The sequence below is a fragment of the Solanum dulcamara genome, chromosome 1, assembly GCF_947179165.1.
Source record: "Solanum dulcamara chromosome 1, daSolDulc1.2, whole genome shotgun sequence".
NCBI classification, from domain to species: domain Eukaryota; kingdom Viridiplantae; phylum Streptophyta; class Magnoliopsida; order Solanales; family Solanaceae; genus Solanum; species Solanum dulcamara.
This window is the reverse complement of record NC_077237.1, coordinates 12,011,261-12,025,092: the sequence shown is the minus strand read 5'-3', so window position 1 is coordinate 12,025,092 and position 13,832 is coordinate 12,011,261. Positions and strand designations below refer to the sequence as shown.

The 13,832-nt window shown below is 33.6% G+C and overlaps 1 protein-coding gene and 1 long non-coding RNA gene across 2 annotated transcripts; both read right to left on the bottom strand.

Annotated features, from left to right (window-relative positions):
• Positions 1-5,922: 5,922 nt before the first annotated feature.
• On the bottom strand, positions 5,923-7,110 carry LOC129887251 (putative F-box protein At1g19160). Its single transcript, XM_055962280.1, has one exon. It carries the CDS (start codon positions 7,092-7,094, stop codon positions 6,003-6,005), a length of 1,092 nt encoding a protein of 363 aa, XP_055818255.1. The 5' UTR covers positions 7,095-7,110; the 3' UTR covers positions 5,923-6,002.
• Positions 7,111-10,648: 3,538 nt separating this feature from the next.
• Positions 10,649-13,040, bottom strand: LOC129887246 (uncharacterized). Its single transcript, XR_008766311.1, has 3 exons — positions 12,864-13,040; positions 11,958-11,999; positions 10,649-11,118 (listed from the first exon to the last, which is right to left on the bottom strand). It is a non-coding gene; the product is annotated as an uncharacterized LOC129887246 (long non-coding RNA).
• Positions 13,041-13,832: the final 792 nt, after the last annotated feature.

The following is a 13,832-nucleotide window of genomic DNA, read 5'->3' as shown; positions in this document are numbered from 1 at the left end:
GCGTCTAACTCACAAGGTAACTCCAATTTATGAGTAATATATCCAATTCTCTTCACACTTTGGTAAGGCAAATATATCGGTGCCCAAGCTTTCCCTTCTTTCCAAGCCTCATACAACTTTATACTATTTCGGATACACATATTAAGTGTCTTCTTCTTAAATGACTTAGCCTCAATTCACTATTTACATTTGAGAGTCGCATACCCTCCCCCCATTCATAACACATACTCCTCGCAAGTTAATATCTTAATGTCTTGCATACACCATGTCAAGCCTACTAAATAAAATCTTAAAACTAGCATTATCACACTCATAATGCTATCCCCTCTTTCTTCACACCATTCTCCTAAAATTCAAGCTTAGGGTATAGTATTAAAATTTTAATTAGGAATAGTGTGTCCAACTCTAAGCAGCCCTTAACTACATCACACACTGCTCGCATACTATACCAATGTATAACTTATAGATAAAATTAAGAAACACTCTCCTATTAAGACCTCATGATAAGTAATCGACCCTCGTCTCACTATTTGTCTAATTACAATTTATCACCTCATCTCCTTTCATAATCTAAATATTATTTATCCATTCAATACACCTCGTTGCCTAGTTATATTCATATCCCTCTAAATAGCATGGGGCTCTCTCTTCAAAATCATAAGCCTAGCTTAGATCTATCATCTCATTACTACTCATCCCTTCTATTTGACACCTATACTAGGTCTTTACTAACACAAAGACACCCCAACATAAAACTCCTCTATTGGTTCAAGTGTATTCTAACTCATCCTAACTAACAAACTTTTTGTCTACCTCTTATTATGAAAGTTAGACGATACTTACTACTCTTTAGTCAAAACCAAAAGGGAATTCACTTATGACCCCATCACCTACCTTATAGCTACATAACTTTAGTTACATGCCTCAACCAACCACTCATCACGTACATCCAATCATTCACCTCAAACTCCAAGTCTTTTCCCCTAACCTCAATTTTCACACTCTCTGGAATGGTTTTCACTTCCTCTATAACTTGGTGAACTAAGTCTAGTCCAACCCACTCAAAGATAGGGAACTCACTCTCTAGAAGACATCATACCAGGGATAAGAGAAAAGCTACAACCTCGAATGCTCCCATCAACATTCCTCTTACCCAGTTCAAGCCTAGCTCTAAGTCCTATGGTGCTAGTCCTAAAATGATCATACTTGTACAAATCTAACCCTCGAATTCATATTCAATACCTCCATAGGGACCTTTTACTTAGAGAATACTACTACTCCTCACTACTTCATATAAACACTCACAATTATCACCCAACAATCATCAATAGCCTACTACTATCACTCTCATAGGGACAACTACACACTCAAGCCTATAACTCTAACCACCTCAACCCCATCTAAGAACGGTCAAGCCTACTTTAACACTTCTACCTCCATTATTGCATGAGCTCTTACCAGAGACACATTAACATACTCTTACCTATCTATTGCATATCATAGAGTCTTATCTCTCTTCTTTCACACCTTTATCCTTAACTACACAAGTACATCACAACTATTATAATCAAAAAACACTCACTCCCCCCCACCTATTCTCACTCAACTCAGTCTAATATCATCAACATCGCTATCAGAATTGGGAGAAGCTTATTATCTCCCCATTTGGCAACAACCAATACAACTATCTTTCCACTCTAGGATAGGCACGATCAATGTCTGAAACTAAACATTCCAAATTCTACCATGAACGGTGTAATAACAAGCCTAAAGTCGGTCCATGCCAAGAACGACATCAGAATCAGTCATATTCAACTAAAATCATATTAAACATGGTATCTCTATGATGGATGGGAATGGTACAATCATCATTGACTCACTCAATCATGATGAATTCATCCATGGGCGTCACAAAAGATGTGGCACCCAGATCAAACAAATCATAACTATCATAGGAAGGGATTCGAAACATACCAATGATATTATCGGGCGAGCTCTCTTGATCTTGATGACTACTCATGGCATATAAACGGTTTGTACCCCCACTCGTACTAGAAGTAGCACCCCTCTAATTTTCTCAAATTGGTGGTGCTGGAGTAGAAGATTGGGCTTTGCTGGCCTACTTCGGACAATCTCTCTGAAAGTGACCCCCTTGACCAAACTTATAGTATCCACTGGTATTCTTTCAACACTTCCCCAAATAGAGTTTTTCACAAGTACCGCATGGCAGTTTTCCTTTAGAATCTTGGGCCACACTTTTTTCAATTGAGGATTTTGGACTTTGAAGTTCTGATTACCACATGGCCTTAAATTATACCTATTATTAGACGTAGGTGTCCTCACTGATAGCGGCGCATAACTTGAGGACCTCTTGAGACAGGAGAACTTATTTCCATTCCCTTGCTTTTGTTGACGATGCTTATGTCCTACCAATTTAGCCTTTTTGTTCCAGGGTTCCTCCCTGTCCTCATCTACCCATCGAGCGTGTACATTATGTCGAGTAACAGGCTCAGACTCCTCTGCTCGAACCTTGGTCACTATTCCATATTGTGAGGGCATACCTGACGAGGAAATTCCAATGCAAAAGGCATCTCTTGAGCTCACTGTGTGTTTTGAAGGCATGGTCTGACAACAACGCGTAAACACACGAGTTAGAAGGGATTATTCAGAGTTAAAGTCTGAATCACAAAATAGAATACCAAAAGAAAGTCAACATTTCTTAATGTCATATAGTCTCCCCATCATGGATATGGCACGCTTCATACCAATAATAAGGACTCTACTAGACACAGCTTCATAGACCCCCAAGAACATTTGAACTCTGTGCTCTAATACCAAATTTATCACATTCTGAGAGGGTACCCTAGCGTGGCCGGCACTCAGAAACCATTGCTGCCTCCCAAGAGAACCACTTGGCCTGATCATACATCTATTTATTCAGCGAAAGATTTAGTTTAAAATAAAAATAAATATTAGTGGGCTAAATCAATCATCAATCTCCATCATTCAAATAGGAAACATAGTTTGAAAAACAAAACTAATCAAGAGTTAAAGTCATCAAAAGAAATCCATCACCATTTAGTCTATGAAGCCTCTATCTCTACTACCTAAATGGTGCCAATGACATGTTCATGGCTACCTCAATAAAAACTACTCATAAGCAATGGAAAGAATGAATATGATCCCTCTGAAGGCAAGGAGGTCTCACCACTATAAAGAAAGAAATAGATCTTCAACGAAGTGCCTGTTGATCATCTCTAATACCTGTCACTGCATCATAAAATGATGCATGCCAAAATGGAAGTCAGTACGTGAAATGTACGAGTATGTAATATGGAAGAATGAAATAACAATACATCGAAAGTACTCAAGATAGAATGAAACTCACCCAACTTAGTATGTTATGCAAGTATAAAATGTATGAATGCTTTAAGAAGGACTCGGGAATATGCAATTTTTGCCAAACATGTCATATACTTTCATGCACAATCTGGGAGTCCCTCTTAACCGAACACAATCCCATCACCTATAAGTAGGTGATGTACAACGAACCGACTTCGTTTCCACATCCGTCCAATACTTTCTAATGTAAAGGATGAATTTACCAATCTGGATCCACAATCAATCAAGTCCTATATTTTCAGGATAATGAAATAGGGAAACATCCGACTTTAACGTTCCAATCCTCTCGTACATTGGCTATGTAGTTATTGAGTTTTACTTTCGCTTAATTCGATGCTCGATACTACTCCCAAAACTCAATATGCTTATGCATCTTAAATCAATCATTTCAATCAAAACTTTAGACTAGTCTCATTGGACTGCTATCGAAACTCAATCTCATTTCAATCATTATGCTCTTTCAAATAAACTTAAACCAATCCACTCGTTGAAATTAAATACTCAACTCTTTTAAATCTCTTTAAAACATGCAATTTTGACTCAAAATAATGCATAGCAAAATCAAGATTAAAACTGTTAAAATCTTGAATACTCATTCAATTCAACTCGGGCTCGACTCATGCTCAAATCATCAAATTCTTTTAGAAATATATTTTTGAAAATCAATCACAACTCATTAAAACTTTGTCTCAAAACCATCATTTATGCTCAAGATATCCTTGTTCAAAATAATGAAAAGAATCAACTTATGTGAAAACATAAACTCTTCTACAATCAATGCACAAAATCAACTATAATATTCAATTAGGGTTCATGTGAATGAATACATGAACATGCATCCAAATCAAATACTCAACCCATTAACAACATCAATGCGTATTTTAAATATGTACAAGAAACTCAAAAGACAATAGATAACTCAAGAATTCAATTCAAGCAACTCAAAAACTACAACTCAACTCAGCTTGAATCAATAAAGATGAAGGGGCATGTAGGTGAACTCAGTTCTACGTTGTGTTTGCCTTACATACCTGACTTGAAGAACAAATCAAGAATTTGATTGTCTTACTTGAAGAACTTGAACTCTAACCCTCCTTCTCTTCTCCACTTCTTGCTCTCAATGTTCTTGGGTGTTTTTGGAGAGAAAACTTCTTAGAAACTGATATGGGGGCAGAATTTAGCCCTAAAACGTAGAGGGGAAAGGTGGAGCAAAGACCAAAAAGCCACTCCCAAAAATTGAAAACGGGCAGAAATTTGAACTAAAGTGGAACAAGTCCGCATCGCAAAGTTTTTCCCCCATAGTTCATTTTTTTTTCGAAATTTTGAGTTGAAGTAAAATTCGGCCATGTCCCTCGACGCGGACTAGTCGGGCACCCTTCTGGTTAACTGAACATAATTTTTTACTCTTAACTCCAAAAAATGCAATCTTAGTGGAGTTGGAAATAAGACTCAAAGACCTTTAATTTGATAGGTCATTAGCCACCCAACTAGTTATATTCTAGGAGATATGGTCGTTTGAAGTTGACCCTTAAATGGACTCATCCGAAAACTTAGCCGATAGAAATTCTTTGGACTTGGCTCGGTGTTAGAGATCTCTTATGACCCTAAACCACATCTAATACACTTTAAATACTTAGAAATTGATCCTAGATCATATATATACAATTTGAAGTCTTCGAGTTCAAGCATATACGCATACGAAGAATAGTCTGAATCTTAGTGTAGAAATTTTTGAGGTGTAACAAAACACATGACAAACGTAAATACAATTAAATATGATAATACATAAATAAAGAAGGATTTTTTTAAAAAAAAGAGCCTTCTTTGAAATCAACAATTGAACAATACCGTTTCTTATGATCTATCTAATATTGTCCAATGTCTTAATTTATAGTTTACAAGATCAACTTTTTCCTTCATTCAATATGAGAAAATGAAAAGATAAGAATTTTAAATTTAATTTTTAGAAATGAAGGATCTTGAAACCATGATCTTTTTATTTTCCTCTTTCTTAATGTCTTTCTCATTTAACACATTCCAACTTTTAGTATATAGTATAACATATACAATATTATTTAATATTTTAATTAAGATATTTTATTTAGTATAGGAAGGAAATGATAATCCAACTTTGTACTTGGATGCTTTCTACCTTTAATAATATACGATAAAAAGATGATTCACGAAGAATATTAAATAAAGTAATTTCACAAAATTTCTATCTTACCAATCTTGTTATATTTTCACTGCTCTATTGTTGGAGTTTCTTGCAGCCCTAATTGTACTATACTTCATATTGCAAGCAATGAACTTTATATATAAAATTAAACTAACCTTTGAATGAAAAAATATTTTTGACAAAGCTCCACGTATTCTTCATATTGTGAAGGAAATCTTGCAAGGATAGTTATGCTAATTAGCCTTCTTTGAGTAGCTAATTAAGGCATGAATAATTGATCTTAAAGGAGACCAATTATTTCTTTGAGTAGCTAATTAAGGCATGAATAACGAGACCTTGAGTAATATAACAAAAATATAAATTAATCCATAAGCTCGCGAAATGTTTTAATTCAAAAGACAAAAATATAAAAATCAAAAAATCAATCACTATTGCATATTCTTTCAACTGGGAATAGACTTTCATCATAACTATAAATGTCATTGATCGAACTCTTTTCTAAAAGCCCTTGGATTTCGAAATTTCTCCATCTCTTTTCCGTGACATTGTAACGAAAACAAATGAATTGACGTGACTCGAACCTATTAGTGAATAAAATCTCCCCATCACAAGTGCTGCAAAATGTTGGTCGTTCAAATTCTGGACTTGTCCATTGTTGTGGAATTTGAATTATATGTTTCTCCCATTCTTCTTTTCCAAAAATCCACAGATCCATATTCTCTTGCAAGTACAAATTTTTCTTATTCAGGATTGCTAATTTGCCATTCACTTTTATTATGTTATAATAATTCCCATCTATGTGTTGATTTAAGGAATTCCACAATGTGACAATTCTGAAATTTTCACTTCTAACGTCAAACGCTATTACCAATATGTCATGCTTACTGTAACTCAACATATAGATAACTCCGCCAACACAAACTACGTTCTTAGTTATCACAGCAAAATCAGTAATACCTTTAATCTCTCTCCATGATTCATCTGCAGCTAAAGTAAAAACCCAATTTCTCGTGGGGTTCGTATGCTTTTCATATCCGTTAATTGTCATCAAAACTTTATACGTCTTCTCTTCCGGATCAAAACCCATTGAACAGAAATACTCAGGATAATCAATTTTAGAAAACTCTTTCAGACAGGGAAGAGTTCTTACAACTTTCGTACTAGGATTGCAAATTGCAACGCGCTCCACGTGGTGCATCGAGCAGCATAACAAATTATTAACGCACATTATATGGTTGTAGAAGAGTTTTCCACAAAAATTATCAATATGAAGAGGGGAGACTTCTTGTTCTTCCATTGCCTCTATAGTGTACAATTTTGCACGTTGGCGCACTATGAATTTGATTTTACTCGTACGATATTGATGTATATCTACGAAAACTGATTCAGATATAAGGGAATTACAAAATTTGGAAACGGATTTAAAACGCATTAAGGACTTGACAGAAAGTGTCGAGAATATGTTAAAAATTATATCTTGAGGAATTGATGATTTTACAATGGCAGGCTCCATCGTTTTCTTCGTACTGAAAGTTTCAAAGAATTTTGGTAAAAGTAAGCAACCCCTTTGCCTTTTAACTCTGTTATTTTGCTTTCCTTATCAAAAAAGGATAGGAAATTTAATACCTAATTGATTTTATTTAGGAGACATTCATGTTAGAGTACGTCTTTTAATTGTGGGAGAAAATATTTAGAAAAATTTGTGATGTCTTATTTTCAACTTTAGGGACCAACAGGTATTTTTCAAATAAATATATTATTTTTTCCTTTTTAAACACAATTTTTTCCTAATTAAGTTTTTTTTAAAAAAAAAATAGAACATGTTTTTGTTTTTTAAAAAAAGAAAACCTAAAAAACGCCGTTTACGGGGATCGAACCCGGGCCACACGCGAGACAGGCAGGAATACTTAGCGCTAGACTACAACGACCTTGTTGTCATGGGAATTGGACATTATTTTAATTACTTTTACACAGATCTTTTTATATGATAAAAAGTTTGCTCCTAAGTCTTTATAATATGTGACCTTTTCACTTCCCAAATTTAAAGGTAAAGTAATCAATATTAAATATAGGATAAATTAGTCCTGAAAAACTGAAATGGGTAAACTTATCAGACAACAATAATAGAGAATTTTTTTGATATGACAAATTTTTGAGAGGAGTTGGACATTATTCCAATTATACTGTTTGTATGATTGCTTCAGATTATTCATGCACAAAAGCAGAAAGTTTGAGAACATAGTCCATATTGAGACTAGTAGCAACTGAAGCTAAATCCATTATCAGAGATAATATAGTTGAAATATACTTTGAGCATCTGGTGGACTCTTACTTTGAAATTGCAGAGATGGAGTCATGGAGAATAATCATTTACCAACTCTTTCTTAACAATCAACTTACTAAAAGAAAATCATTCATCATACACACATGGTTCTTACTTGATTTATGTTGGAAATTTAAACCAATTCTAACTTGTCACTGCTTTGTATTTCTATATTCATGCTCGGTATTTGGTGTAAACATGTTAATAGTAGTAATATCATGTTGTTAATGTCTAGTGTAATTTTTTATGTTATATATTTTAGGATTTGATGGGACTTTCTTAATATTTATGATGTTTGTAACCCAAGATAGTTATAAAACATTTGTGGAGTGACTAACTAATTTTTTAAAAATATTTATAAATACTTGCTTAATTTTAAGCTAAAATGATAAAACTAAGTTAAAAGTCAAAAGTCAATTTAAAAAAGGTATAAATTATTTTCCACTATTTTCATAAATCTAACAAATACTCCCTCTGTTCAATTTTACTTGTCAAAAATTTTCTAATTTGATTTTTCTTTTTACTCGTCAAATTTGACAAATTAAGAAAGTACAATCTTTTTTTACCTATTATACCCTCAATTTATTGAGAGAGTTAATATCTTTGGTATCAAAATATTTTAAAATTTAGATTATGACTTTAGTGATTAATAAGGATAAAATGATAAACACACTATATCAATAATTAATTTTTTAATAGATGCAACAAGTTAAAAATTAATAAGTAAAAAGAAACGGAGGGAGTATAAATTGTTAAATATTTTTCCAATACTAAAAGTGCTAACTTTTTTGACAAACAAAAAGGATCAAAATTATTTAATGAACCTATCCTCAAAATGAACGAAAACCGTTCAATGTACTTTGTAAATCTTATTGCGTTTATGAGTCAACATCTATAAGCGCAATTTCTAAGTGGAATGGATCTATTTGCTACTAATATATTGTCCCATCATTTTGAATAATATTTTTTCTTTCTTCCCACGTTTCTACCCTTTAATTTATCGGGGGTCGTTTGCTAGAATGTATAAAAATAATATTAAATAGAGTGTATTAGTAATGCTTGTATTTTATTATGCTTGCATTAATTATAGATAGAATATTTCTTATGCATTATTTGGTTTAGTGTATTAAAAATAGCATGCATTGCATAAAAATATTTATTTATAAAAATATCCTCAACAATTATGATGAAAAGGATGTAAAAGGATTTTGAGGGGCAATTGGGTCTTTAATCATGTTAATGCATGCATTATATCGTTTTGCATTACTAACACCTAGAAATCCATGATATCAGTAATATACACCTTAATCCACAATAGAGTGTATAACATAAAAAAGTGTACCAAACAAGGTATTACTAATACACCTAATTAATGCATGTATTAATTTTGCTAATACACTCTACCGAATGACCCCTTAGTCTTTCAACTCCTAACATTGTGTTTGGATGGTGGTTTCGTATGGTTTCATAATATACGGTATTTTATAGTATGGTATGGTACTATACTGTAAAGTAAAATACTATATTTGGATAGATCGTATGATTTGTTATTGTTTAATGATAATTTTGTTGTTTGATTTAACTGTATGGTACTGTATCGTAACTGATAAATTTACAACAATGTCTTTAATTATTATAAGAAATCTAAAGAGAAACCTGCAAATGTGTTGATTCCATTGGAGATAACAAGCACAGTTGAAGAGATAATTTCAATTTGAAATCCTATAAGCTTAAAAAATTGTTGCGGAGGAGAATAAGTAATACGACGGTGAAAGTAGTAAATATATTAAGGTAACGTTTAATAAAGGATAAATTAAATTATTTAAAACTAAGTAAGGGTATAATTGAAAAAGAAATAAATAAATAATGGGATACACCAAATTGGTAAGAACAATGCTCCAATTATACAAAGTGTGAACAGATAACCACAACTTAGTAAACAGATACATACAATTATAATCAATTAACATAGCTCGGACTTTCAATCCTAAATTAATCATGCATAATATTCACGACACCACCACAATACAACAAGCCATACCTGATTCATTATATCTTTCAAGTAATCCAGACCACCAAGAATTTTTAAAACATCATTTACAGTGTATAACATGCAAATCTGGTCTACACAAGCACCACTCCTGCAATTAAAAACAATTTCGGCCTCCCATAGACCGACAGATGATAACCTCGGTACAAAGTAGTACACCCGTTCTCTCATGAAACCCATATGTGTAATATTTGTCTCAAATATTAGTTAGTGTACTAGTGTGGTACGTGATCTAAATGTACCAACGTGGTATTCAATTTAAATATACCAATTTGGTACCTGATTTAAATGTTGATTAGTGTACCAATGTGGTACTCGATCCAACTAGAAAATAACATATCACAATCACAATCAAAATGCATAACACTCACACTGGTACAATTAAATAAATATATTCATTGCGTGCAATAGACCAGAATTATCATTCCAACTTATATTCTTTCCTTTTTCCATAATCATATATCATGCATGCAATACTAATGAAGTAATTGACAAGAACATATTATAACATAAATGGGAGAAACACCACCATCAACCTAAACCACAACTAACCACACATTGGGCCATCTAGACTCTGTGTTCAAAAGCCTATGCATGATCTTTCAACAATCTACAAGATATTATATCAGTAAAGATAGGTCTAACTACTCAGTTAGGAGAGCCTAGCCTGCCTGAATGTCAAGCAATTTGTCACGACCTAGCCCCGTGACTAGTGTCCAAATTGGACCCTCGTATACACACATATTATCTATAGTCAATCGGCAATTAAGCATGATAAAGGATTTATATGGGTAGCACGTTGTCTCAAACTGTTACTTATATATATACTAAAATCACCTATTTCTTGGGGAGTCTTAATTGTCAAAAATAAGATAACATAATATGTAAGCCGACAAGGCTTCCATTCTGAATGTAAACGTCCAAAAACATAAGTCATACTAGTACACCGGACAACATCTATATACAACCCACTCATATGTCTACAGACCTCTAAGAGAATTAACAATAGCATATGACGGGACAAGGCCCCGTCGTACCCCTAAATACACAAATATATACATTATAAGGATTAGTACCCAAAGTTTGGGCTCCGAGACAATGGAGCACTTCAAACCCGTTGAGTAGAATCCTAAGTTGGCGGCTCTCCAAAATGAGTATTTGTACCTGCAGGCATGAAATGCAGCCCCCCGAACAAAAGGGGGTCAGTACGAACTATGTACTGAGTATATAAAGCATAAAATACCGTAAAGGAGATCACATCTGAAATAAAGATTCAGGAGTCAAGTATCATAATCAATAAATCACTGTACCTATGTCTTATAAAATGAAGACATGCATATCATCATCATATATCGTACCTGGCCCGTTATGAGACTCGGTGTCACAATTATATCAATATATCGTCATATGTATATATATACCATACCCGGCCCTCTAGAAAGGGACTCGGTGAATAGAGTAGTGTACACTGATACCGTACCCGGCCCATTATGGGACTCGGTGCCATAATCATATCGTCATATCATCATAATATCATATTATCATATCACGTACCCGGCCCTCTAGTAAGGGACTCGGTGAATAATGTAGTGGAATCCATACATGATAACATACCCGGCCTATCGTAGGACTCGGTGAATAATACCATAACAATATGCACGAATAAGGTATCATTAGCAACCTTGCGAAATTTGATCATTATCGGAGACTTAATAGAACAAGCAAAATAGTCCATCATTTGAAAACCAAGACAATAGTCATTATGAATCACACCAATTATGGATTATACTAAAATATGAATTATACCACAACATGAGTTATACCAACTAGGATGGCTGGAATCATACACATGAGTCAAGACATAACAATATAAATTTTGAAAATCAAGAACGGTAGCCATCCGAGTATATCTACGAATACGAGTTTCTTTGGAATTTAAGCATACGTCATTCGTTCGTTTCATATGGATCATGCCAAAAGAAGAAAATGTTAACTTTACATACCTTTAGCGTTTATACGTATATGTTGTCCAATATTGTCTCAACCTATATTAAAACGTTAAGCACTATGATTAAGCTATGGACAAGAATAAAACGTAGTCTATCGTTAGTAGGTTATTTCTAAAAAAAATTGGACAGCACCTCCCCTATACCGCTCACTTTTCCCACTTTCAAACCATCCATATAATCATCAACCAACATCAACAATCCAAAATATTGACACAAAATAAGATTTATTATTCATGTTACCAAAGCAGTAAATTCGGAAAGTCAACTACCTCACGTTGTATCTAAATTTTGAAAATGAAAACGGCAAAACTGGACTTTATAACCTTCATAAAACATTTATATCTCTGTCTTAAGTTTCCAATGCAAAAGAAATCAACTCAAAATTCATTTTCTACAAAGAGATATCATCAAAATACGAACAGCTATACATGAAGGAATTTTCAATCCAGAATCTGGACAGAATTTGTCTTATGATTCATGCTCAGTTTTTGACATAATAACAGCAGATATAGACTAAGACATAAACATAAGAGTTGTAGGTACGTGTATTAGCTTTCCAAAACATGTTTAATATCTAAAATCGAAGGTCTACACAATGAGATATTCCAGAATTACTACCAGATACTCAATTCCAAAAACGGGTTTGAACATTCACAATCTTCATACACCTTTTTCCTCCAAATTCAAGAACAACAACTCATCAACAACATCAAAACAATATCAACCATTATTATACATCATCACTAAGATAATTCCATCTATTTAATCTACCTAAAACAACCCTTTAACCCATAACTCTCAACAAATCACCAAACTAGTTTATAACACTATTTTCTCCGTTCTAATCCGTTAAAACTCTAACTAAACTTGTTAACAATGAAAAGGAGACTTTAATATTACCTTAAATTTGCAGCACCACATAAAATCTTCTCCTTATTGGCTGATTTCTAGCTCAAATTGAAGCCAACGCGACGTACAACAATTTTCTCTTCATGAGCTTCGGGTTTCGGGACTTGAATTTTGGTCGGATTTGGGATTTCTCTCAAGAACTCCCTTTCTCTCTCTCTCTGGAAATTTTCAGAATTATGTTGGTCTAAAGTATGAAGGAATAGTTACAAAAAATCAGATCTAATTTCGTGGGTATTGGGCCTGACCCGAATTAGAATTGGGTTGGGCCGAATTCACTATTTAGTTTGGCCTATCAGACTTAAAACATCTATATCTTATTACTCCGATATCACATTTCGTCCCACGACCTATGGTTGGAAAGATATTGCAATTATCTACAACTTTCATGTTGAGAGTTTTCCCAAATTCTCAAATTATAAAGAGGTTACGGCCTCCCGAAGTCAGCTTACCCGAAACGTGACTTTAAGAAAAACATATTTGATGGCTTCTATTTTGATTTGGCTTAAGGGTCCTTCTTGAGATGTATTTTACTACACATAAATTATTCATATAACTTGGCATCTACAACGAATCATGTCATTTTAAAATTCAAAATTAAAAGTCCTTGAATTTATAATCGTTAGCTTACGAATAATCCAAAATGCAAAAATACGGAATGTAACATTCTTCCCCCCTTTAGAACATTCGTCCTCGAATGTTAAACCCGCCTCATAAAGTCTTATAAGAGATTTGGGGGAATAGTCTTTTTTTTTTTTTTTTTTTTTTTGCAACAACAAATAGTTTCATATGTCAATCAATATAATTAATCGAGAGGTTTAGATTACCTGTAGGCATAGAAAACAAGTGAGGATACTTATCCTTCATCTCTTCCTCGGCTTCCCAGGTCATCTCTTCTCTATTGTTATTTTGCCATAATACTTTGACGGAAGCCACATCCTTAGTACGTAACCTTCTGACTTG

Bases quoted from the DNA above. Each gene is read 5' to 3' on its own strand.
- LOC129887251 (XM_055962280.1), bottom strand. From the start codon at position 7,094: ATGGAGCCTGCCATTGTAAAATCATCAATTCCTCAAGATATAATTTTT.